Source organism: Melospiza melodia, chromosome 4 (genome assembly GCF_035770615.1).
Source record: "Melospiza melodia melodia isolate bMelMel2 chromosome 4, bMelMel2.pri, whole genome shotgun sequence".
Classification (NCBI taxonomy): domain Eukaryota; kingdom Metazoa; phylum Chordata; class Aves; order Passeriformes; family Passerellidae; genus Melospiza; species Melospiza melodia.
In genome coordinates, this window is record NC_086197.1 from 6,158,785 (window position 1) to 6,186,249 (window position 27,465).

General features: G+C 40.4%; 1 protein-coding gene across 12 annotated transcripts in view; it reads left to right on the forward strand.

The window, feature by feature from the left end:
- CELF2 (CUGBP Elav-like family member 2) overlaps positions 1 to 27,465 on the forward strand; it is a 550,999-nt gene that overhangs the window by 409,627 nt on the left and 113,907 nt on the right. For 11 of the 12 annotated variants that reach the window (XM_063153712.1, XM_063153708.1, XM_063153706.1 and 8 more), the window contains one exon: positions 10,797 to 10,993. In XM_063153712.1, coding sequence (XP_063009782.1) covers positions 10,816 to 10,993 — 178 coding nt within the window. In that variant the 5' untranslated portion in view covers positions 10,797 to 10,815. Of the gene's footprint in view, positions 1 to 10,457; positions 10,631 to 10,796; positions 10,994 to 27,465 lie in introns of those variants that run through there. The other variant, XM_063153713.1, reaches the window with a different exon arrangement.

Genomic DNA, 27,465 nt, shown 5'->3' on the forward strand with positions numbered 1-27,465 from the left:
GCTTGACTCATTGAAACGAAGCAGGATGAGCTTCATTTCCCTCTGTTCTGCAGAAATCCTCTTTGTCACCTCTTTGACCTCCAGTTCACCAAAACCATTCCATCTGTGGGAAGGAAAAAGTTGGCTACAGCCCCTCACAGATGAGCGGCAGCTTCTCCAGCTTCCACAGGCTTGGTTAACACAGAAGCAGGTCAAGACCACGCCGTGCTGTCATCTGAAGCGCTCGCGGCTGTTGCCCTGGCAGTATCACGTTAAACTCATCATGTATCAAGATGTGGCGGAGCGGCCACCCCGATGTGAGCATGAACGACACCCGAGAGCTCGGGGGGCCGTGCTGGTGTGTGCGCTATTCGTGTTTCCACTGAGGTCGGCATCTTTCTAACAGCCCGCTGCAGCTGTATTTGCGCATTATGAAACCGCCGCTTCAAAGTGCCTGGTGAAGCAGATCCTTCCAGCCCCGTGCTGCAAGGAAACAAGAGTCACACCATGCAGGAATGTGGCTGCGTGTGTCAGCAAAGTGTGTTTTCAGCCTGGGAGCTGAGTGCAAAAATTTCGAGAGGAATCAGGAAATTAAATTTTGAATCCGCATCTCTTCTGTTTGTTAGGGATTCGTCCTTTCACATGGATGCAATGTTCCATTGTGTGTCTTGTATCATCTATACAGAATTTCATTTTAATTTTTTTAATATTGTCTTTCCCTGTTGTTGGGATTTTTTTTCTCTCTTTTTCTGGACAGGTTATACATATGCTAATAGAAATATGCCTATTATTTGAAGCATAGTTCTGCTTGTCAATGAAGCTTCATTAACACCGTTATCACTGCCTGACATTTATCTTATAATTTTCCAGAGTTGACTGTTACATCTCCATGGAAACCCAAATTGCAATTGAAACAAGTGAGATAATAAAGGCATCCACAGAGGATTGACAGTATGCAAGCCCACAGTGTTTGCAGGCTACATTTGTTTATAGTTCCTTAGATAAATCCCTTGCAGTGGAGATTTTTATTACCTGTCTCCTATCTTTCCATGACTACTGCTTATTGCAAGGTTTAGAGCAACGTTTTTTTTTATTTTGCTTTTTAATTAGAGCAATAAATTTTATTGGACTCAGCAAGGGAGGCATTGAAGATGTAAATTCTAAAGTGGTTTTTCTGGAATGAAATATGAAGATTTTTATATATGAATTTGGCACTATGTAGGCTAAGGCATTCTCATGTTGATTTGGTGGAGGTTATTTTAGGAGCCTAAACTTAGGATCATGGACTCTTTTGATATGCTGACTCTTTCAGTATGCAAGAAGGATGTCTTTTTTTCTGTACCTAAGGACTTGAGCTCTCTTAAGTTCGTGACTCTAAATCAATTTATATGGTGCCTCAAAGCAAAGAGTCATGAAACTGGAGTGGGTCCAGAGTGAATTAATCTGAAATTAATTTGATTTTGAAAGGCTCCATCTGGCTGTGTTTGGAAAAGGCATTTAGACAGATATATAAACAAATGATCATCTGTATTCTATATGCCAGATGTGGTGTCAAAAAAATGAAGAAATGGTTTTAAAAAAGAAATCAGCTGAGGGGGATTTTGCTATAATGAGATGCTTAACTTGTTGAAATCACAATTGCATCACACTTTGAACAATGATCTTCCCATATATTCAGGTTTGTAGAAGGGGAGAGCCTGGCTGAGCTTGATAGGAGTTTTTGTTTTAAGTAAGAAAATTGAATGTCACAGCTTCCTCAAATGGTCTATTTGAGATCTAACCAAAACTGGGTGAACAAAATTGGCTGCACCCTTAAAACGAGCAGCGCTGTGATCTTCCATTCCCTTTTTAAGGATGCTGTTTAGGTAAAGCAGCCATGTCAGGCAGGTGCTCCTTCTCTTTGGCCTTTTGGGCCCATGAAAATGATTCCCTGCACTTTGTGGAGCTTGGCTGGGACCAGGCCTGAGCATATGTGTGTGTACACTTGTGGGTGCCAGTCTTGAAAAACTCTGGATTGTAAATTACTTCTTCGATAATCAGTTGATTTTAGCACACAGAAATGGCTGCATTTGAAAACAAATGTTTGGAGAACACCTTTCCCATGCCCTCCATCTCAACTCCAGGAGAGAGTTTGCCATGAAGTAGATAAGACCTTGCAAACCTCATAAGAACTTGCAGATATCTTCCAGCCTGGCTACAAAATTTGCTGAAATAGTCATGTCAGTAATTATGAAGTAAAAGAAAAAAAATTTGAAGCCTTCATTGCTGTCTTTGAAGTTTTTTGGAGGGCAAAGGAAGAAGGGAATTGGGTAACAACTTTGTAAATTTGGAGCCGTAAGTGTTTGAAATGGGGAGAGAGAGACTGAGGTTGTTGACAAGAAAACAGATGGTCCTACGTGTCCTGAATTTTAAAAGCCTGGTACTATTCTAATTCAGTTGTTGACATGTCACAAATACATAAGCATTTGGGTGTAATCAAATACCATAGTGCTTTTAAAAAAAATAATACCGATAAATGTTTCCTGCCACGCAGAAAGAAGTGTGCTTCATTGCAAATGTGTGTAATCAGCAAGGCAAGGCATTAATAATCCACACCATTAATACTGAGCAGTCAGCTACTCCAGGTTCAACTTCATGTGAAAAAGTGCATCAATCCATGCTCCAAAACTATAATGCAAGCTTGTTCAAGCTTGCTCTCATGTTACTGTCCAGCTTACAGTGATACAGAGAGAAAAAAGCCCTCTTCAACTAGAGTCCCTTCAAGACAGAGCACAGACCTTCATGCCCCAAAAAAGTTGCTGAGGAGCACAACAAGAGTGTAGCAGTTAGTTGCAATAGTTGCCATAACAGAGGTTAGTTTAGACACAGAAAAATTATAAATTAGAAACCTTTGTTATTACTTAACATCCCAGGTCAAAATGAGATGTGCAGACGCTGGTCAGAAAACAGACATTTAAAAGTCATGATGTAATATCTGTTGAACTTTTCGTGTAGCATATAGTGATAGAACAAGGGCAAATGGTCTTAAGCTGGAAGAGGGCAGGTTTAGTTAGGTGTAAGGAATTAATCCTTTATTGTGAGGGTGTTGAGGCACTGGCACAGGTTGCCCAGAGAGGCTGTGTCTGCCCCATCCCTGAAGGTGTTCAAGACAAGGATGGAGCTTAGAACAACCTGGTCTAGTTAAAGGCTAGACCCTTGTCAGGGGAGCTGGAATGGATGGTCTTTAAGGTCCCTTCCAACCCAAACCATTCTGTGATTCTCTGTCTTAACTTTCATGGCACTTTTCTTAGAAATGCACCTACCTTACACCTGATGAAGACATTCCCAGTCTTGTTAAAGTGTTTAATGTAGAGAACAAATTCTGCCCAGAAAGCAAAAATGAACTATTGGGTGGTTGCCTAAGCTGAGCTTTATGTTGCAGAACATTATTGTTTCGCAGACCTCATCAAACCTTGAACTAATTATATCCCAAAGCCTACAGCAGCCTGGAAGAACAAGGGTTTGGGCTTGCATAGGCTCTTAATTTATATCTTCAAGGACTTATTTTCATTCTTCACAAGTATCCCAGAACTTTGTGATTCTCATCAGTACTTGTATAAGAGGAGAAATTAATTCAAAGCAGTCAGGGTGGAGTGGCTTTGACTTTCTTCAGCCATTGAAGGGCAGGTACCTCTCACTGGCTATTGAGCTTCTACTAGTTTCAGTTGAGTAAAATCTATAGGCTACTGTAGGAAAATCCTTAAAAATACTGAAAATAGGCCACTATAAATTTTATCAGCATAAACAAAAAGATGCTGCCCAGTTCAGACTTGTATAGATGGGGTGTTTAATTGTTTGTTTCTGCTATTAGATGAACTGGCAGTGATATTTAGTTGGTTTCCAAAGTAAAGACTCTAAAAAAGACAAGCCTCTTCCCATCCCTACTTGCTTTCTCTTCTCCACTCATTCACTCTTGTTTACATGTATTTTAACTTGTATGAGTTGCTCCGCTCACAGGACATGCACATCATTAAGCACTACTGCATGTTCTAAAAAATAATTTGCTTAATAAAAAATTTAAAAATGGTCCATACAGCAGCAGTAAGAGTTGAGATTGTCTGAAACATGAAGGATTTTTTTTTAAGGTGTGTTTTCATGTTAGGGTTTTTTTGAAGCAGATGCAGCAGATGTACATAGCTTTTGCAAAGGTTGACTGTATGGTTCCAGGAAGCATTATCCACAGCACAACACTAGAATGACATCTTTTGGTAGGTTTAAACATGTACACAAGGATAATCCAGGGTTTACATTGAAACCCCTACCTTAAATCAAACTGGTTTGTAATAGAAGTGGTGCAGGAATGCAGAGGCTGAACACCTGAAGAGCCACCCCCCTCTGGAGGTGAATATTTAACTTTGGTGAGCAGAACTCTGAGGGCTAATTTTAGGGAGGTGAGAAGCCTTAAAGCACAAAGGAGTGTATGTGCTCCAATGTGCACCTCCAGCTGAAAAGGGAACTGCATTTTAATGTAGCTCTTACTATGATTTCCTTTTGTATCCTTGATTTCCTTCTGTGATACTGGTGAGGAATCTGCATCTATACCTCTGAGAAATAACAAGTTTTATCTCAGGTGGGATCAGGTCTCTTCTGATGTTTCTCCAGTCTGTATTTTGTTCAGTACATTTTCCAATTCATATTGCCCTTAGTATCATGCAGTCTGACCTATCTGCTTGAAAGGCAACTTCCCTCAGCTGTTCCTTCTCCCAGCCCAAATGTATTACCCATCCAAACATTTTCAAGGTAGGAATGTTTTTCCCCATATATTTTCAAGTATTTTTTCCTCTGGGATAAAATACCTTTGTACCTTACCTAAAATTTGCAATTGAGGCATTAAACTGATTACATGTACTAAATTTGGAATTGATCAGGAAAAAAGTATTCCCTATACTAAACAGTGGTTTGCTATGGTTTGTATGATCTACTATGTGGAGAGAGCTAATAAAGCTGGGCTACAATAAATCTCTGATTTCACCAGAAAAATTACTGTGGATTTTAAATTATCAGGGCAGTAAAAAGTAACTCATTAAGAAAAATTACACTTCTAGAGCTAATTTCTGGCACTGTGGAGGCAACACAACTTAAAACATCTTTGCATTTACCACTGAGTGCTTACACAAGCACTTGAGTATTATTAGCTACCAAGAAGAATGAAATCTGAGCATTGTATGTCAGGTATTAAAAGCCATCAGGATTTTCATGTAATTCATGTGTGTGTGAGAGTGCAAGTGCGGTTGCTCTCTGCTGGGTGCATGAAGAATTGCTCATCTCTTTGTTAAAGTCTTTATGGGGCTGTAAGATGGATTGCAAGTCTTACAGCTGCTCCGTTGTTAGCCCTGCTGATGGGTGCAGGGAAGCCTGGAGATAATTATTTTGTAGTCTTTACTGCCTATGTAGGACTGCCTATGTAGAACATCCTGCCATAGGAGGCTTTTTTCCATTGGGCATGATGTCAGGGTCATTTAGCAATTGCTGTTTAGGATATGCGTTACTTAATAATAATTATAAGTGTTATTAGACTCTAATAGTTCTGCCAAAAACTACAACACACTACAGCAGTTAATGATTTTTGAAACATCGTCTTTCCTTTGAGCTGCTTTTGAGCAAGAGTGCTGCAGAAATGCTGATGGGCTAGAAGGCATCTAGAGATGACTTTTTCCCCCCCCCAAAATGCTGAGACCTGGTCATTTACAGCTTAAAAATGTTGCACAGCTTCTTTTTCTGTTTGTCAGAGGTTCTGGCCCTTATTTTGCTGGCCAAAATCCAATGTAGGTAATTACCTTCTGTGTCTATAAATTGCAGCCCCCTGCAGTTTTCAATTGGGTACGGTATTGTTCTACCCTTCCTGGCTGGAACTGTTGTGTGATAATGCTCCATGTCATTAAACAGCTGCCGTCTGTCACCTTACGATGAAGTCATTCCTCTCTAAACAATGAGTTTATAAAGCCCTTTTGGGTCCTTCCAGACAAAATTTGCTCGTAAACCAGCAATTATGATCTTTGGAGTACATTAAGGTGATGCTTGGCTGTCTCTCTTGACAGCAGTCAGAAGCCTTCAAACGGGTGTTGTCCCTTTTGTCAGTTTGTGTGATATCCTGGCAGTGATGCCACAGCTCAGATGTAAATGCTTTGTTACTGTAAAACCTTGGTGCCTGTAAATACCTCTGCACTGGGTTGGATTTAGTTGTCCTTACACCTGGAACTCGTTTGTTATCATGTTCTCGTTCTGTTGGCTCCTACAGGGAATTCAAATATCTTATACCATGGGACATGAAAAAGGCAAATCCCCAGCAAAATGGTGAAACCACAATAATAGGGTGAGGGTTGCAATATGAATTAACCAAAAAAGAACAGTAGGAAGGTACTGGGTAGGGTTAAAAACAGATTTGGCCAACAGGTGTCATGTAAATCCGTTTGGTCCCCGTTAACAGCTGTTTTTCAGCACCTGACTTGACACTGGGATCATTAATGGAAATGAACGTGGATTAATGCCAAAGCTGTTAACAGTGATGAATTTAAGAGAGTCTGTTTTGATTCAGACATTGCTTCTGAAGGCTACCTCTCTGTCCTGAGTGGGCAGTTCACTTTTAGCAGTCCTGCAGTAATTAAAGATATGAATGGGAGAGACCAAGAGGGCATCTACTGGGTTTTTCTGGTGCTCCTGCTGAAGCAGCAGGGATATTAAAACAACCTCCAGCTCCTCAAGAGTGGCCCTGTCAGCTTGCTGAAATGATGGAATGGTAGTTAGGTTATTAGAAGAAAAATTGGCACAAATTGAGAGAGAGGATGCTCTGGCAGCAACCACAAGCAGCCAGCGACTCAGTGTCTTAATCTCTGCCCTCGGGCTGCTCTCTATGATACAGATGGCACCTTGTCAGTGGAGATGATGTGCTGGGTCACCCCTGAGTCCAACGGGCTAAATTGGCCATGGAGGGAAGGATTGCTACAGCATAGAGCCACATAATCTATTTTTTCTTTCTTTCTTTCCTTCTTTTTTTATTTTTTTAATGTATGTCATCATTTGGGTACTGACAGTAAGTGCCAAGGGATCCCATTCTCATTAGTGTCCCCTAGACACAGCTATCTCTGTACACTTGTGCTTTCAAGAAATAGTCCTAAGCTTTCACAAGGCTTGCTTTACTTCCTTCTGGAAAGTTTTACATGCAGTTTCTCTTTTGTCTTATTACTTCTTGGGTACAGGAGAAGGGGAGATGGGGGAAGGAAGAAGCCACTTCCTCTGAGAGCCACTGTGTTGGCAAAGAGAAAGAAATAAAAGCCCTACAGCTGTTAGCAGCCAAGAGGTCTTAGTGCAGAGCTGTAATGTCCATTGGGTGAAGATGAAAGCTGGGAGAAGATAAGGGAATTCATCTTAGAAGGGATCATTTGCAAAGGATCAGGCATATTTGGCTGGATTTTGTATGGACTCAACAAGTTCTGTGACAAAATGAACCATCAGGCAAGCGTGGTCTATAATTTTCTTCCTCAGTGGAGCCGTCCAGTGTATTGCAGGGATCCAATCCATAGAATCTGTAAAATAGGTGGTTTTTCCCCAATGTTATCTCTCTGCTGATTTATTCACTTGTTCATTTTGCCTGCATTGGCTCTAGTCCCACGCCAGCTGCCAAAGCTGGGTGAGGATTCCACTGCAAGTGTCATTGCTGCAACAGTGTTCATGAGCTCCTCAAAATCCCAACAGTGAGACTTGGATTCCCACTCTGAGGTGTCTGAGAGCCTTGGTGTGCACTGACATCAAAGGCAGTGCAGTTTAGGAAGGAGCCCAGCTGTGTTTGTAAAAATGAGTGCCCTCTCTGTGGCCTGAACTTGTCTGTCAAACCGCCAAAATGTTGGCAGCTCAGTCAAGTCCCTACCTTGTGGAAGAAAAGTATTTTAAAGAAAAGCCTAAATTATGCTTGGTTTTTTCCCTAACTCTGCAGGAGTTAGTGGATTGACAGAGCTGTCAATGGATGGTGGAATTTAGTTTGGAGAAGTTTTAATGACTTACTCAAGTTAATGCAGTCAGTGAGTGACAAAACCTGTCCCCTGGAGCTTGGCATCATAGTGTATGGTACTGATGCCTTGAGTCAGAGCTTTTAACCACCTTCAGCCAATAAAGCATTTAAAGAATATGACCAATGTAGTTCAACTTTGGTCCCAACAAAATAAAGAAAGGGCTTAAGCGTTTTTTGCAATTAGAAGAGAGCTTGGCCTGTGCCTAAACCTTTAGCTCAAAGCAAGAACTTGATGCTAATAGGGCCATTAACCTGAGAAAACAGGTGTTAGTGTTTGGCTTTGTGCTTTCCTAAAAAATTGGCTGATTAGCAATGGAAATTGTGGGGCTCTTGGTGGTAAAGGTGGTTTTGGTAAAGGAAAAAGCAAAGGAATAAACTTGTTATTCTTTATTAAACATGACCCTAGCTGTAATTCTGGGCTAAGTAGCAATTGTGTATGGATTTCTTAAAGAAGGGATCCAACAGAGAGAACAGATGAAGGGCATAATTTAAAACTGAACTCAATACAAACAACACAGAGAATAAATGAAGTGAAAAGTCAAGCCAATTTATGAAAGAAAATAGTTGACCAAGCCCAGGGCAGAGCTGGGAGCTTAACTAATCTTCTACCTTTTCTTTCAAAACAACATATAAGCATTTTCCACAGCTATTTTAAGCTATGGGTCAGGGATTTTTCAACCTCCCTAGTAGGGAAGTTGTTTGACAGATTGGGTTTTACGTAGAGGAATAGGAATTGAAAAGAAATAATTGAGTGATTTTTTTTAGAGGTTTAAGTGTCACATAGGTGCCTACTGCTCCATGAAAGTCTTGAAAGTTGTTCCCATGAAGTATCACTCAAGTGAGTCAGTCATGGTTTTTCTGTTTCTTGGCAATTTTAAGGGGGTGGTTGTTTGGATGGTTGGCTTGGTTTCGCTTAAATGTTGTCTTTGTGTGGAAATGCAGTTCCTAGGGCCTGGAGAAGTCACAATTCCTGCAGGTGAACTTGTTCAGACCTGCAGAACTTATTCAAAATAAAGAGCATTTGCAAGACAAGATATTTGTACATGAAATGTTATGCAAAAGTTTGGACCAAATCTTGGAGTTTCTTACTCAGGCAAGATTCCTGCTAGAGTATAGAGGAATTTTAGCCATTTATGAGAGTGATAAATGCTGTTGTCTGCTGATCCGTGTTGAAAGCACTTCACAAGGGATGATCAAACTTCTTGTTGGTGGTGTAAAATGTGCCTTTAATATAACTTTCTCCTTCCTGCCTGTAAGCAGGGAAAGTGCTAAAGTTAATACAGGCATATTAATGTGAATTATGCTTTTAAGGAGATGAAACACATGAAACGAAATAATTTGTCTTCACACAGGTTATAGCTGTGAGACAAGGGAATTGCACAGGGTTGTTTTCTTCTTCCACTCTTAGATTTTTTTTTTCACATGTAAAATATGATTTTCATCTGGTTGTGCAGATTCTGAGCTCTTCCAAGTCCTCCGGTGGGCATTCACTCCTGAACAATCATCAAACAGAGAAATTCTAATTAAAGCCAAGTTTTTTGAAAGTGGCAGGTGGCTCTGAAATGCCTGAATTCTGCCATGATCAGCTTCTGACATTGCTGCATACAGGCCATTTGCCCCCTCTCCCTGGTGGAAAGATGGGGGATGCTTGAAAATTCATGCATCATTAGTGTGCATTCTTGAAAGTGAAACATCCAAAAAATCATCAGCACTTTTGGAATTTCTAGCCAAGTAATTAGTTGAAACTACTGTCCTTAATTATCAATAATGCAAGGGGAGAGGGGGGAGGGAGTGATGTATTTTTACTTTTGTTCAGTATTTAAAATTATTTATTTTCTGTATAAGAGTATGAATTCTCCTAAACCATGATCTATCATTTGTTTCCCACATCAGATTATTTTTTGCTCCAAAGTTTTTTTTCCCTACAAAAGTGTGGTTGTTTTGAACTTGGATTTAGGATGTACATCTGGAGATCAGATAGGCTGAGAATTTACAGGGGGTGAAAGTGTTCAAAAATTTGATCTCCTTTTGCGGGGCAAAAAAACTTTCTGAAGCAGCATTTTCATTTCCACAGCGATGTAGGCAGTTTTGCCACTGCCGTCTCTTTTTGATTTGTGGGGTTTTTTTTTTTTATGGCAGCAATAAACAGAATGCTTTAAACTGGGTCTCTCCAGGCTGCTTTTCCTTTTTAAAGAGCGTAGGCAACTAATCGGCAGCAACCAGGCACATTGCTGGAGTGTTTTCCATTCTAGGCAATATCAGACTAATTTGATGCACACATGGATGCTTCACACAATCTGCAGATTCATCGCTGGCATCTTGCATTAGTCATCTGACAGATTGCCAAGTGTTTCATACTCCTTTCATGTGACTTTATTACAAAACACACACACATAGACACACGCACTGCCTGCTTTCTGCCAGTAGCCAGTTTAGTGAGAATTCACTGCAGTTCTGTTTACAACAGCCATGGAGAGAAAGCTGCACTTATTTGCCACTATCCTCTACTTTAAAATGCAGAAGTCCTGGGTTGTGTTGTGCCGCTCTCATCTTATATAATGACATTAAGCAGCAGCCTGCAGAGAGAACCAGACTCGAATGAAAAATGTAATAGCATTGTTTTTTGTTCGTAATACTTATGCTATTAATTAAACACTGATTTTTTTTTTCCTGCTTTGTGCCAATTGACATCATCTTCTGCATCTAGTGCACACGAAAACTGTGTAGTCTCCTAACTTGTCTTCTCTTTTTAATCTCCTTTTCCACTTTCTAGTAACGGCACAGCTAACAAGATGAATGGAGCTTTGGATCATTCAGACCAACCAGACCCAGATGCCATTAAGATGTTTGTTGGACAGATTCCCCGTTCGTGGTCAGAAAAAGAATTAAAAGAACTTTTTGAGCCTTATGGAGCTGTCTACCAGATTAATGTTCTCCGAGACAGAAGTCAGAACCCTCCCCAAAGTAAAGGTACAGTAGTTATGCTCTCTTTGCTTTCAGTTTGCTTGTTTTCCTGATGATCTTGCCTGCCTTCAGCATTTCCAAGGAGGCTTGCAGCTGAGCTCTCAGTTTTGTAGTATGCTGTGTTGAGCTATGCAGCAGTCCTAAGAGGAGAGGACTAATGAATCCTATTGAACACTGCCTTCCTCCTCTTCTTAAACTGAAGTTTAATTGTCTTTTATCTCGAAGCATGCGTTCTAACTGTGCAAAAAAAAAAAAAAAGAAAATATCAGTCTCCTTGTTTAAATTATCATTGCCAAAAATGTGGAAACTGAGAGATTGCTTCCCAGGATTAGCTCATGAAAAATATAATTTTCTATTTCCTTTCATTTCCTCTCTTTGCACCCCAGGTGGGAAATATTTTAAGGATGCAGAAGGGAAAAATGATGGTTGTGGGCTCTTGCCACATCATTGCTCCAGCAGCAATAAAAATATAAAAATTACAAATAGTCACCCTTTTTCAATAATCTGATTTTTTTTTCTGCAGTCATGTTAAAGAATTGGGTTTTGGCACTGATATTATTCTAAATGAAAGGGTTAGTTTTCCTTCCTGCATTTTTTCTATACACATGTAAAGTTTTTGTCCCTAACTATATTCCTTCCTTTCATTACGTATATCTGTGCTTATTTAGGCATGTGAGAGTTTTGTCTCTTATAGCTGTTTAAGTGTGACACGTGCTTAGATGTAAACTGAAAGTGAGTATTCTGTTTTACAGAATGCATTTTCCTCCCTACCTAGCTGTACATTTTCATTCAGCCTTGGTACGTGAGCATTTTTACCGTTAGAAATAATTAGAGTAGCTCAGAGGCAGAACTGGATGTGCATGTGTGTGCCTGGCTGCAAGGCTGCTAGACACTTATTCCTTCTTACTGCACTCCTGGCACTGACTCTAAAACCCTTCAGACCACACATGCTATGGAGAACATCACAGAATGATTTTGTGGGCTCCCAGCAAAGTTAACAGTGCAAAACAGCCCTTGCTGGAGATGAGAGGTGCTGTTATGGGAGGCACACAGCACAGCCTCGGGTGCTCCTGTGCTTCTGGGCAAAGCACTGCCAAGGCTCAGCATATCTCCATTTTTCCTGGTACTGGGCAGAGGATCCTCTCAGTGCCTTCTTTTTGCTGCCCAGTTTAAGCAGTCAGGTGCTTGGAGTGACTATGGTTTATTTTGGGTTGCTTGCATCTCTTACTTCTGGTTAAAAGACTTGGTGCATTGGTCTCACATCAGTGTCAGGGAGGAGGTCCTGCTAATCAAATGTCTCTACTAGATCACTCTTCCCCCTTCCCCAGCCCTGGAAGTGTTCAAGGCTATGTTGTGTGAACAACCTGCTCTAATGAAAAGTGAACTACCTGCCTCCTCTCCGTGATAAGAGGGCTGGAGCTAGGTGGTCTTTAAGGTCCATTCCAACCCAAAGCATTCTGTGGTTCAGAAGCAGAAGTTATTTCTGGTTGGAGTGTTTCAGTGTAGTTCTGCTTCCAGCCCACCCCCCCACCTCATTTCCCAGGACTGATGTATTGTAGCATGTGCTCCCCTACTGTGTTAGCAAAGAGCCCTCACCAAATGTCTTTTTCTTGTAATGCTGGATAGGAGAGCATTAAGAGGTCAAACAACTGGATTTTCTGCAGTCCAGGCTGCTATGGATGAGCAAACTCCTCCTTAGTTTAAAGCACTAAAATGCTGAACTTTGAGACTCGTCCATCTGGAAGGAGCTGATTCCTGGGTCACAGCAATGCCTTCCCACTAAGCAGTAAATGAAGTGAGAATGATATTGTGGTTAGACAGAAGAAACCCATTGATACCCATTTCTGGGAATCACTGTACCTGTCCATCAGGCAGCTGGAAGGCATAAGGATGAAGCATAGGTCATGCAAATCATTGTAGACTAATTACCAATGTTTGTAGTCCCCATATGCAATATCCTTTTTGAAAGGTGGCTGGGTTTTGGGGATGCTTTTTGCTTGGACTCTTTTCAGCCATGCAGAGATTATACTTGTCACTTCAGGCATTATGTGTTAATTAATGAGTAAATGAAATTAATCCTGAAGATAGGCAGAATAACCTTCAGACTTACTTTTCTCTGGCACCAGCAGCAAGCTCCTCTGGTGGTCAGCTTTTCCCTCGGAAGCTCTGGAGGAGTGTATCTCCATGCTGGCTCTATCCTTCCTCCTGGCTGAATCTGCCAGCAAGGTTGCTAGAAACCTCTTGAGTTTCTTGTGGATGTCTCTTGACTAGGAATGATCTTTATTTTCTTAATCCAGTTGCACAAAGGATTCCGTGTGAGAGATTGTTAAGAATGTTAGAAACAATCAAACAGAAAAATTGCCCTGAGAAATATTCTACAGTCTTCTTTTCATCACAATGCATGACAATTCTTCATCTATACTATCTAGTAGGCATTTAAAAAATAAACTGAATTTTCATTTTTTGTTTGGAGGTTATAGAATCATAGAATATCCTGAGCTGGAAGGGACCCACAAGGATCAGAGTCCGACTCCTGGCTCTGTACAGGACAACACTAAAAATCACATGTGTGATGTGGAGTGAAATTCCATGTTCCTCTTGTGTTTAAATACCCACACAAAACAACCATTTTTATTTAATTTGAGCTGGGTGGATTTGGGTTGTGCCAGGCCCTTTGTATCACCTCCAATTTTATAGAACAGTCCATCAAAGTGACCTCGTGGTTGGGTGAGGAAGAAAAAGTCAATTTTTCATTTCATTGCATGGTTGTGACTGTGTGTAAGGCAGAACATTCACAGCCTGGTGTCACACAGAAATGTTTTTCTGAATATGCTGCAAGCCATGAGTTGTAATGACAGGAATGCAAGTTGGTGTTACTACACCACACGGGGGGAGCAGTTAGGTTTTGCTCTTTAAAGAAAAGCATTTTGATTTTTGAAAGATTTCTCTCTTCTCAGACAAAGGTTGTGTATTTCTGTGAGCTTGGCCAAAGGGGCTCCTCTAATTTGGACCGAGATTTTCTCTGATGAGCTGTTTATGAAGCTGCAATCTGAGTCTCTCCCAATTCTGTCAAAAATAACCATAGGCTGCTTCTCTCTCTCCTGCTGTTATTCAGACTGTCTTTCATACCCTCCAATGACAGACGGCCTAGTTCATGTCTTTCCTCCTCTTTTGTGTTGCTTGCCAGCTCTGCAAAGCTGAGGCTGGACGAAGACAGGTAGAAAGCCAAGTTTACCTCACTCTGGAAAACCAGAGGAAAGCCATCTTAATTCCACAGATATATTGATACTACTGCAAACGTTGAACCTTGGCTTTATGAATTGTGAACTTCAGGAATGGCTGCATTCTAGGAAATTCCTTATCCTTTTCAGAGCTTGCATTTCTCTGCATCTTTTGGATGTGTGAAAGAGCTCAGCAAAGTAATTTGACTAAGTTTTTATCTCCTGTTGTTTTGGAAGGCTTTTTCCTCTTTCTGCAACAAAAGAAATCCAGGGGATTAGGTAAACTAAATGCAAAAAAACAAATAAAACAAAACAACAGGGCACGAAATTCTGTACCACTGAAATAAAATGGCACTTTTGGCTTCTGGGGGCTAAGGGGATTCAAAGTCTCGGCAGATCAGCCCTCTCTGTTCCCAATCAAGCTTGCTTCCTTTATATAATTTATTCTGGGTGAATAGATGACTTTTTTCCAGGGTGGTTGTTAAAAAGAGCTTCTCTAATGCCTCAAACGCAGCAAGCTCTGTGTGAAGGCAGCACACACTGCCACCAAGATCTCTCTTCCTCCCCACTGTTTGCCTAAGCCGGAAAGATTTCCTTGGCTACTTTGGTTTTGAAGTCCAAGTGCTGAAGCAAGCAGATGGCACAGGGCTACTTTTGTCTTTTGAAATGCAGCAGGAGAGTCTTGGGCCAGATCCACTGTGTCCTTTTGGCACCTTGCCTCTGCTTCAATACCTGATAATTCTTGGAGGGATCAAGGTCCCCTAGAGCAGCTTTGTGAGCATGAATCTCTTTGTGCTGCTGTGGGAATCACACTGCAGAAAACAGGGAGAGGCACCTGGGTAACAACTGGCTTGGTGTTTGCTTGCAGCCTTTTACAGACCCTTTATCAGATTAGAGGGAGGCTGCTGAGTGAACAAGGATGTGCTGTAGTTAAAGGCCAGTGTTTATTATTATCCTATTTAACATGGTAATTTAAGTCTACTGGGAAGTGAGCAGAGGAATCTGATAATGAGGCATTCATCTGCTGCATACAGGAGAGACCAGGTGGGCCAAGAGGTGTACAGGTATATATAGTTACACACATATATATATAGAGAGAGGGAGAGAGAGAGAAAGAGATGCATTTGATAATGAGGCATTCATCTGCTGCATACAGGAGAGGCCAAGAGATGTACAGGTATATATAGTTACATATAGATATATATATATATAGAGAGAGAGAGAGAGAAAGAGATGCATTTGATAATGAGGCATTCATCTGCTGCATACAGGAGAGACCAAGTGGGTATATAGGTATATATAGTTACATACATATATATATATAGAGAGAGAGAGTTGCATATAGGAGGCAGAAGTTACCTGGCTTGCTTGAGCACCATTTCAGCCTCAGTTTAGCCCTTCCAGAATAGTCTGGTGCAGGCAGGGGGATGATCCCTCTCCTCCAGCAGGTCCTGTCACAGTGCCTGGTACAGTAGGAGCAAAGGGAGCTCGGGCAGTCCTGCACAGCAGCAGAGCTGTGGCACACTCACTTTGTCACAGATTCCCATCCTGAGTGTCCTAACCTGCAGCTAAGAGCAGCTGCTCCTTGTTCCTTGACTGCCCCTGTGACACCACACAGCCAATTGCACCCTCTGCTCCTTCAGGTTCAGTACATTGTGTTTGGTAAAACTGTTTTAGATGCTCTTTAAAGGCTCCCTTCAGCCAGCACTCCAGGAGCCAGGGTTTCTCTACACTTCACATCTTATTCTGTGTTTTGAATGCTCTCGGTGGCCCATGTGAACACTGTTTAGCTTTTGAGATCAGTTGAGTTGCACTATGAGCAGATTTGATGTTGAAATGGCAGGATATGTGCCCACAGCCATTGTGCATGTGTGTGTTAGGCTAAATTTTGGCGATGGTGCCTGACAGATATTTTGTTACTGCAGACTTAAAATCTTTTCCTGCACTGTATTAAAAAGTACCTTGCATGTTATTTTTTAGCAGGTGCATTGTACACTATAAGTTTCAGACAACAAAGACTGGCAAAAGCCAGATGTCCTTAAATACAAGTACAATGGGGAAGAGTGAATGATAAAGTTGAGTTTTTAACTTGAAGTTACTGACTGTAGGGTGTTTAAATTTAAACCTTAAGGAATCTTAAATCTATAATTTTAAATGGGTTGTAAATAGCATTATAGAATACATTCCAGCTGATTTTTAGAGAAGGTAATTCTTACTTGACAAGTCTGATGGAGTTTTTCAAGAAGTTTCTGTGAAGGCGGACAGGTGTGAAATATAATCAAGCTGATTTCCCAGGGGCATTGCACAGTGTGTCACACAGGAGACTAATCCATGCAGCTGCTGGTGAAGCAGAGAAGGACCCATTTCCAGATGGGGAAAGGAGCTGGGTAGATGATCGAGGGCAGATTAGAATGGGGAAAGGTTGCGGGCCAGGGGAAGAGAGGGGATGATGATTGGAGAGCAACAGGGACTGTTATTGGAGATCAATACTTTTTCACTCTCTATGTAAATGGCTTTGACAGAATGAACCACCAACTTGTTATCCAACTTTTTGGATCATGCAGAAGGGACTAGATGGGGGAGAAGCCACCTGATAACCTGGAGAAAACAATCAAACACAAAGAAATTCTGCTGGGTAAAACGAACTGTGAGCAAGAAGAGTAAATTTTATTTTGAGTGAACACATGTGTTGAATGAGTGCATTTTCCAAAGATTTGAGAGCAGGAGAGGATTTGAAGAGTGCACATATCATAAAATGACTGAGGTGATGTTTTGTATCTGTGTGGTCAAAAAGGCACAGAAAATGCGAGCTGTATAAATGGAAGCATTGAATAGAGCCTTCAAGGAAATACTGCACCACTTAAAGAAGGATTTTTTTAAATCATGTTTAAACTACAGTTACCAATATTTAGTACCATTCTGTAGAAAAGGGCAGAGGTCCAGGGAAGAGCAGCATGGTTTTGTATGAAGTCAGGAAGGGTTGAGCCGTGGTGAAAGGTCTACAAAGGTTAACTTGTAAAGGGCTTCAAAGATTGACTTACAAGAAAGCTAAAAGGGGGAAAGCTGAGGAAGAATACAGGACTGTACCTTAGTTTGGAAAGGAAAAGTTGTAAGGGGATACAATTGAAGTTTCTGCAGTATGTTGAAGTGCATACCAAAGGCAGGAATAGATAAGCTCTTTCAATTAATATTAAACCCAGGGACTGCACAGCATAGACTTAAGACTGAGGAACAGCAGGCCAACAGAAAAAAACTCGACTTCTCAAGTCAAACTTTCTTCCTCCACTTGCAGAGCAGAGAATGGCTTCCAGAAGAAGCAGAGAGAAGAATTCCAAAAGAAACTTTCCTTTTGCTTGCTTCCATTTAGTGTTTTGAAAGAATGCATCTGGAACAGGATGTGACACGACTGCTCCCCATGTCCAGGAGCAGTTTCAGCCCATAAACAGGACAAGGTGCCAAGCTGTCAATGGTTTAGCCATGTCCAGCACCAAGAGGGGCTGAGATTGGTGTCCCCTGATATTTTTGCATTGCTTTGAAGACAGGGAGCAGATCAGGGTAACATCCCATTGCATACTTCACTGCAAACCTGCTGCCCACTTAAATCAGTCTCACTTTATATTCCCTTCATTAACAATGGCAAGAAAATCAAAGCAAAAATTATCACAGCAAAACCAACCCAGTCAGACAGAGGAGAAGTAATGGAAGATATTTGTGAAGACCCTGTAACAGCAGCAGGGGGCTGTGGTTGTAGAGGATTTTTCATTTGAGTTATTTAAATATAGAGATAGCACAGAAACCTTGCTTTAGCCTTGTTTCTAAAGTTCCTCTATACAGTGTGTGAATGACTGGAGCAGAACGAAGCTATTTTTACTTTAAGGCATCTTTTCCCTCCCTATTTTTATGGTATTCATCACAGTGGGAGCTTGGGCCAGAAATGAGGACTCTAGGTATTGCTGTAAGAAGTTAATAAAAATAACACATCTCTGAGGGATTAAAGTAGATCACTTTGGGGCTCATTGGCTGCAGTTTTGTAGCAGCTTAACTATGATTTACAACTGCATATGAATTTTAAAAAGTAAGCTAAGACCGTATAAGCACGTTATTAATTACATCCATGATGGAAAAAAAAAAAAGCATAAAATTTAACTACATGAATCTTTTTAGTTAAATTGATAGAAAACCATGAGAGGAGCAGCATTTCATATTCCAATTGTGGTTCTTTCTAATGTTCATGTCTGATAAACACTTGGGGGGAAGGAAAGGTCAGTAAAGGTGTGTTTGAAAAGGAATTTTTGAACTTCAGTTCAGGAGTGCTATACTGTTGACAACTTCAGCACATCCTCCAGCATTTACTTATAGAATATTTTAGAACAACTTTAAAAAAGAGTCCCAAATGTTCATAAAATATTAATGTGTAACTCGTTGTTTGTAATGACATCACTTCATTGGGAAAAAAAACACGTAGGCAGACAGTTAAAACAGCCTGAACTTTCAGTAAAATTGAAAAAAATCACATTGCTTTGTTGAATGTGAATAGTATGCCAAACCTCAGTTTCTTAAATATATAATCTCAAAGGGAAAAAAACTGTAATGCATGGAAAAATCTAAGTCAAGTCATGCACACACTTGCACGTAGGAATTAATCAATAGATATAATACTCAGACATAAAACACAGGCATGTGTTAAGTATTTTCAAGATTGCTGCCTACATTTAAAATATATACATCTATAAAAGTGCCAGATACTGTCAGTTTGATATTTATGGTATCCAGTGCTTTTAGTTGCATATTAAAGCTCACATCAATGAGATTCAACCATTTTATGTCAAATGTGCCATTTATGTTTCGGTGCCATTGTGGCACTGAAATTCTTTCCTCCTCCAGTTTTCTACTACGTGAATAAACACACTATTTATCTACTCATCACATAAAAACTTATGTGAGTTTTGTTAAAAGACAAAGGCTTCAAAACAAACCACACAACCCTTCTCTTTTATGTAGTATTTCTCATTTTGTTCAGTTCTAATATCAAGATCATTTGCTTCTAACACATAAGGAGATTTTGCAAAGGATGTGGGGACTGGTCTGAAATCTTCACACGCTTTGGCGAGGATCTCAAAGGAAGAAAACATTTGACAGCTGAGCGGTGTCAAAAATGAAGTGTAATTGGGAAGCAGGCTTATGAGCATGGATTTTGAGTGTACTGCAGCTTCCAAATCTCTCATTTCCACTGCAAAACCAGTGGTTTATTGCTTTTATCTTCTGTTCCTTTCACCCCACTAAAATCAGTCACAGGTGCCTGTGCACATATATGCACAAATAAATAATAGCCTAAAATTAAAACCCACACTGCAGGAAGATTTCCTCATTAAAAGATAGAAGGAGAGGCTCCAAGGCACTAAGAATTTCTGTCACTGCTGAAATGATGTGAGAGACATAAATATTACAATATTACAATGAAGGGTCAAAATAAAAAGCTAAAGACCACATAAAACATTTTAGCATAAATATGTCATCAATTTTGCTGGTTCTTAACATGATATTTAAACCCCAGGAGGGCCTTGAAAGGATGTCTGCTATTCTTTATAATTTTGAAATGCATTAAAAGCAGATATGTATAGCATGTATAGCAGTGTAAATTAATTACTATTTCATTACTTCCATCTTCCCTGCATCAGACCTTGCCAGCCTGTATTTTTTTGTGGGATCAGGGTAGCAAGAGGGCAGATTTGGGCTTGTTTTGGGTCTGGCAGGACCCACAACATCCTCAGTGTCAGATTTCAGGGATACAAATGCTATAAAAGGATGTTCTGTGCCAGTTACAGTATTGCTCTTTTTTTAAGACATTGGTTTCATAGTGCAGTGTAACCATCAGCATATTTCAAAAGAATAGCAAATAACTCCCCAAGGATAAAGTCTGGTAGTGGCTTCTAAGCCTGGTTTGAGCTTAACTCAAGCCAGTGAGCTGTGGGTGGAAGGCTGTGTATGCCATATAAATCTCCTGGTCCATCTGTCTTGGGAAAGAATGCATTTTCAGGAATCTCTGTCTTTCTAATTGCTTATAAAAACACTCTGAGACAAGCCAGTGAATAAATTAAATTTGAATGTTTCCAGTGGATCTTTTCAGTTTCTCACTGAACCTAATTACTGTCTAATCTATGCCCATGAGTATGCAGTTTTAAGTGGGACGTTAGACTTTCACTCTGCAGATTAAACTCTGTGGTGCATAAATTCATTATTATTTGTGTAAGAGAAAACTTCAGTCTCTGCTACCTTGTGGTTTTAATTTAAAATAACTACTGCATCCAATTCAGGCATTCTTTTAGAGGACTAAGAAGAGCTGTAAAGAGGTGGAAGATGTTTTCTAATAAACCGTGTCTCTTTATTCACCCAGCTGAATTGGGAAAATTTATGTTTCAAACAGTAATTAAACTCTCCTTGTAGCTCAAGATGTCATGCCTTCAACTGCAATTTTAGGGAGCTGCACCACAATAGGGAGTAGATTAATATAATGTTCTGCAGGAAACTTTTTGCTGCAAGGATGAGTGTGGCACCGTAAGGAGCAGGGCTGCTGCTTCAGCCAGACATCTCCAAGTTTTTGCAAAGGGAGAAAAATAGCATCACTCCATTTTTACCAGCTGGAGGAATTGAGATGCAGAGGCCTGGGGGGACCTTTCCCAAATTTTTTTAGTCACTTTGAGTAGGCAGAGAATGATGTCCTCTCTGTGCTGGTGTCGTTTTGCCTGAATCAAATCTGCTCCCTTCATTTTCAGTTCATGAATCCCTGAGCTGGTTAACACAAAAATTTTGTTATGTTAACACTGCCCAGGTGAGATCTGCATTAGTTTATTCACATATTAATCGGATCTGATGAGAACTGCAGTTACAAAACAAGTGTGGAGCAGACCCAAAGGCACCAGCTCTCTCTCTTCCTATGCTCCCCCTAATTAATACAATGAGTCTTAAACAACAATCTTCCTTTATTATTTGCAGATCATGGGATATAAAAATCATTGTAGATTTAAAATGGACTATATTAACCCAAGTAATTCCACCAGGACTTGAGTTTCTATAGTGAAAAGTGTTGTGTTGTCTCTGGCTCAATTAGATTTTTCTCAGTGTCAATTTTAATTCCCTTCACCAGAGTGTGGGGGAACTCTCAGTGGAAGGGAAAATGTTTCTTCTGAATGAGAGTCTCCTGTAGCCCACATTTTATTTAAGAGTTTTAAAATGCTTCGCAATCCCACGTTCTCCCTTGAACGTCTGCTATTGTGTGTGCCATAAGAGCTGAACAAAATCACTTGGTGTCTCTTAATGTGACAGGCGTCTGAGTCTGAGCAGGAGGAAGGAAATGGGGAAAGCAGGGTCCTTGGTCTCTCTTTTTGTTTAATACTAAAAAGAAAAAAATAAGTCTTGATGAGTCTTGATGGCCAAATAAACTTTATTTCAAATCTTTCCCACCCTTCCAAACACCTGCCCATGCATAAAGAGAAGTAAAAAGTAGGCAGCAGGGTTTCCTTTTGCAGTGCTGAGCTCAGGACAGAGGTTGAGTGGCCTCAGAAGTTGTTTTTTCCTCCTTTAGATTTGGTATTTCCCTCCTCCCATGGCTGCCAGCACTTCAGTGTGCATTGCTTGGTTATTCTCTGCTTGGTGCAGAGTGACCGAAAATTACTATCTCTTCACTATTTCAAAAGTAAAATTTGGTAGATCTGTAACTTGAGGATGCTTCTTGTTGTGAGGAAGAGAAGACAGGAAAAAGAGCTTATGATAGAACTGTCAAGGAAGGTTTACCCAGGACAAGGGCCTGAAATGTCCACTGTGGATAGGAAAATGCTCTTTGCCATCAGTTTCAGCAGTTTTCCTATCGCTACACTTGTCCTTCCCATATTTCATTATAATCTCAGGACTTTCAATTTTTGGGTAGTTGTGCACACACACTGAAGTTTTGCTTTGTGTTTGGTTGGCTTTTGATTTGTTTGCTGGAATTTTTTGGCTGACACCTCCCTTTTACCAGTTTTGCAAGTGATTGAGACTGTTTTCCAGTATATCACTGGGCTACCCTTAGGAAAACAGCTGGGACTGTCACCAAAACCACTCTACTGGATCAATGGATGTGAACCTCTTTTCTGATTCAGGCAGAAAATTATGCCAAAGTGTGGTGCTCAAGTGCCCCATAGTTATTAAAAATGCCAGCTTGTGTGTGAAAGGTAAATATGAACTTGTCTCCATGGAGAACACCTTCATGTTTTTCAGAAGAGCGGTGCAAAACACTCTATGAAAATTCAGGTTTTCACACGTGTCATCTCCCAGCATTTTCATTTCCAACAGTTTTAGCTTTCCTTCCCAGTTAGCATGTGATGCCTTTCTGTGCTGTTACTTGCTAGTTCTCACTTGGGCATACATTGAGTTAAAAGGTGCTGTGTGGAAGTAGGGAATTATTTCTATTACTATGACTATTATTATTATTATTATCATCATTTAGATGCTGCAGTTTAAGTAGTTAAAAAAAATCTCAAAACTAAAGGTCAGTGTAGCTTGTAGGTTTACACATGCACAGTACAAGTAACCTTCAGAAATTTCCTCATGACAAGATAAGTGCAGCAATTATATTTAAATGAGTGCCAGAGAAAATTTCACTGTAAACTGCATTAGCTGGAGAGTGTGTGCTGTAAGAGGATTTAATTGAATTAATGTTACTTACTATCAAAAGCTCCATCTAGTGTATTGCCAGGTCTCCTTATTACTAAGAATAATATTTGGCTCATAAAGACCCCTGCTCAACTAAGCACACAGTCCTGATGACTTCAGCAAGTGATTAAAATGAAAGCATTTCCTTCCCTGCCTTGCTGAGCAGGAGCAGGCTGGAAGCTGGGAACAGGCACTGGGGTGTGCAAAGAGCATGGAGTCAGTGAGCCCTTTAACAAGGCTTTTTATGGAGATTCCTCTTAGCAGTGCCTTTCTGAGTGTCTAAAGGAGATGTGATTTTGGCACGAGTGCCCTTCCCAGCTTGGGTGTACCTGGTTTGGTCACGGCTGCACCAGTGATGGAACCAAGCGTTGTCTGGGTGTTCAAGAGGGACCGGGGGTGATCCACGCTGGGGTCTGGAAGCCCTGCACAAATAACAGCAGTGATGGCAGAGGGATTTCATTGAATAATCCTGGTGGTATTTTTAATGCTGTTATTAATGCAGGGCTCTCACTCTCGCATTATACGGATGTGGCACAATGAGATCCAGAGAGGTATTTTGTGTGGCTTCCTACATAAAAGCAGAAATGCAAATGAGCTGCTTTTGCATATTCACATGATATAAACAGAAAACTCAGAGGCGTGGAGACGCAGGGACATAGCCAGAGACATGCTTCAAACCAGGGATAAAGAGAGCCGGAGTTTTCCAACACCTATGTTTTAACCATTAAGGAGAAAATGTGATATATTGGATGTTTTTGTAGAATATTTTTGAATGTCAAAATTCCCATTAAAGCCTGCATCTCCTTTATGTTTGATATCGTTTTATTTTCCTTTCACGTGCATTCTCTAAAAAGCAAAAAAACCCCATGAAATCTAGAAAAGAAAAAAACCAACCTTTTATTCTCCATTCATTCAGCAACAAAAGCAACAAAGAAAGAAGGTTTGAACCAGTCTTTTATGAAAATTGGGAAACAGCAGAATAGTTTCTACAACAACTTTCTTTATTGTTGGCTGAATCAAATGACAAAAGTTTTTATTCACCTACGCATCTTATATTTTAACAAGCCACATGTCACTCCTGAACTTCACCCACCAGTATTTCTGCATGAGGGTGGCATTCTGGTACAGTCAGTGAGGCACATGCCATTCAAAGGAGTTACAATCTCCTCTTTGTTTTTCTGGTGTTGTTTTGGGGGAGAAAAAGAAAGAGTAATTGCCCGTGTTAACTGATGTTCATTACACGGAATTGTTCAGCTCTCTTAAAAAATCATTGATCTGCTTTTCCCCCGTGAAAGTATTCAAGGTCTCAGTTCACAAAAGAGAAATCAGCATGTAAAGCAGCAGTCTGGCAGTCTGTGCTACAAGGAGCAGAGTGTCACATTCTGTGCAGAAATGTCAGCAGAGCTGGCTGTCTTATAAAAAAAAAAGACAAATATTTAGTAAGGATAAGAATTATTACTGTTGCAATCAGATGTGATTTTGGGGAACAATCTGTTCAAGAGTAGGCATTTTTTTCTCATACATTTGTATGTTCATGATTGAACATTTGTTAGGTAACATCTGGCACGAGCTGTTCCTCTTTCTCCCTAAGTTTCATGGCTTTGTTTTGTATTTGAGAAGGATATTACAAAAGGTAATTTGGTGTCTCATTCCCATTGGTATGGTCATGGTTTTAACTTTTGAATTACTCCCTTGAAATAGGAGGAAGGGAGAAAAACCACCATTTGGGTATTTTTAATAGGGAATAGGCAGTATTTAGATTTCATGGCGAGTGCCCCTGGTACGTTGTGTGCATGCAGCAAGTCAAAAGTGCAGCTGCAGACCAGGGTCCTTGAGCCACAGATAACAAAGGCACCCAAAATCTGGGGCTCCAGCCTTGTCCACATGCTCTTATTAGCATTTACTGTTTGTATTGCAGATGCACGTAACAGATTGTACAATATGCTGTACAAACAGATTGGTAGAATGATCTTTGTCCTGAAACACTGGCAGCAGAGCTGAGCAAGAAGGATTGACAGTGTGCCTGCACTGAGAGCTGCACAGCCCAGATGCCACAGTTTGGGACCCATGTCCTCAACAAAAGGGCTTTCTGCATCTTTGGTGAAGCAAAGGTCTGTTCTTGCTGATCTTACTGTAAAGGACTGAAATTTTAAATAAGAATTAAAAGAAGAAAGCACAAAGATCATTAGAGAGCGAGTAGGAGAAGGGAATGTGCCTACTTCTTGCTTTTTTCCTTCTTCTTCTCATCTAACAGCATTTCTTCTACACTTGCCAGATCGAGTGTGTCAAAGGAGCAGACTTTCAAACTTTGGGTGATTGCTCCCAGTATTGGAACAAAGCCCTGCAAAAAAAAAAAAAACAAGGCATGGGCATGCAGGGCTGAGGCTTTGGTGACCTGGCTGGGAGGGGCACTGCTCATGGAAACTCTGACGCTTTGGAAATTATAGGGACAGCGAGCCTGCAAACTTGGCTGCCTTTCACAGGGCTACCCAAACAGGAAAAATCCTAATAATTAATGTCTTTTTCATCATCCAGGGCATGCAAAGAGATCATCCACTTATGCCCTGCATGGTTAAGAAAACCAAGAATTGCTCACTTATTTATTGAAGTAGCTAATGTGCATTTCAAAGTGCCTCAGTGCTGGCTTGTGGGGGAAGGAGGAGTGAACATGAAGATTAATTTCAATGAAAATATTTTGTGGGAATAGTTTGTTCAGTGAATCTAGATCATCTGCAGCTGGTAGAATAACGATATAAGCCCGTTTATATGCTTTATTAAATCAATAAACCACAAGAAAAGGGAGGTGGTTTGTGTTGTGCACACAGCTTTCAGAGGATCTTTGCTTAGGGACGAGAAATAATTTTGCCATTTAGAAACACTCTTGTTTCTCTTTCATGTGAAAGTGTTCTCTCACTAAAATTATTAAAGAAAACATTTTTCAACTCTGAAGTATTGCTGATATTTTGGCAGTGGCTGTGGCCAGTAGTCCAAGGGATGGGAACTGCTGAGCACTTGGTATTTAAACAACTGGTGTTGACTTTGTGGTTAAAGAAGTTTTAGGACTGGATCAGACATAACATTTGACCCACGTGATTTCTGGTTCTGAGGTAAGACTGTTCAGGAGCATGCCAAGATCCAGGGCTCAGCATCCTGGCTGCCCATGGTTGAGCCACTCTGGCCTTTGTCAAAAGGGATTAGTCTCTAGATCAGGTGAGAGATTTTGAGTTCCAGGATGCAAAGGTCTCAGGTTTGGACACCTAACTTGAACAAAGAAAAATCCTGCTGGTTCATCCAGCCTGTTTTCTGCCAAATCTATGCTTGTTCTGTTTAGTGCATTCCTAAATGTTTTGTCCAATTTTACTTGGAACTGGACCATGGGACACTCTTTCCAACTCCCCCATACAACCCAAAGATTAAATGTTTTATTATTGTAATGTAAACACACCCAGTCCTAACATTTTTGTGTGTTTCTCTCCCCCCATTTTATTTATTTTTTGTTGTATAATCTCTCTTCTGTGCTAATATTGATGAATTGGAGGGATGCATTTTCTGTCATGTAAAATAGTACTGGGGATAAACTCTGCCTGGGATTTTGGCTGACCCCTTCATCAGGCTTAGCTTAAAAATTAATTTGTCATTACCCAGGTGCTATGCACTAAGCTTTATTGGCATAGAGGAGCACCACATCCTGTATGTTCTTTGGAAGGAAAAAAAGTGATCATATAATCACTGAGACAGTAAACAGTCATTTCCAATCTAGTAATATTTTATATGAACTGGCACTGTATGTTGTATATCATCCATCTTGATAATCCTTGTTCCACATTGCCTCCCACTTGAGGCCAAGAACATTACAACTGTGCCAGAGAGTGGGTGGAAAAATAGCCTTATTATTAACCTAAGTTGAAAACATAATGGCTTTTTGAATGTCTTCATTCACAGATGCAGTCATACTAAAATATTAATACCCTTAAGTGTAGAGAAACAGAACTTTCATTTCAAATCCATTGTCCATGTGTGTTACAAAAGGGAAAGCCTTGAAAGTGTTGTGGATTCCCTGTATCTTTTGTTTTTTGTTTTACCCTTTAAATGTCAGTATTCTGTGAGAAAGGAGCCAAAATGTTCTTCAGAGTCAGTTTTGAGCAATGTTGCTGCCATCGCTAACATTGTCTTGTGGTAAAGGAAAGGGTTTCTCCAGATTTCTCTTTGTCTTAAAAGACTGATAATAACTGAGTGGATATTGAAACACACTTAATGACATTTTAGTACCATAATCAAGCTGGGCTGCATTGCCAATGTCAGTGTTTGCTTAAATCCCATCCCCAGAGGGATCAGAAATATTCAGGATGCATGTGTTTTCTGGGAGGAACCATCACAAAGAGCAGAGGAGAAAACTGCAACCCTCATCTGATTAATCTTCAGAGCACCCCAGGATCCCTGATTTACAAGCAGAAATGAGGGACCTAGCAGTGAAAACTGAGTAAATTTGCAGCACAGCATCACTGAAAAGGCACAGAAAACAGAGATGATACTCTTCTCCAGTTAAAGTTGTGTTTTGCCTTCCCTAAC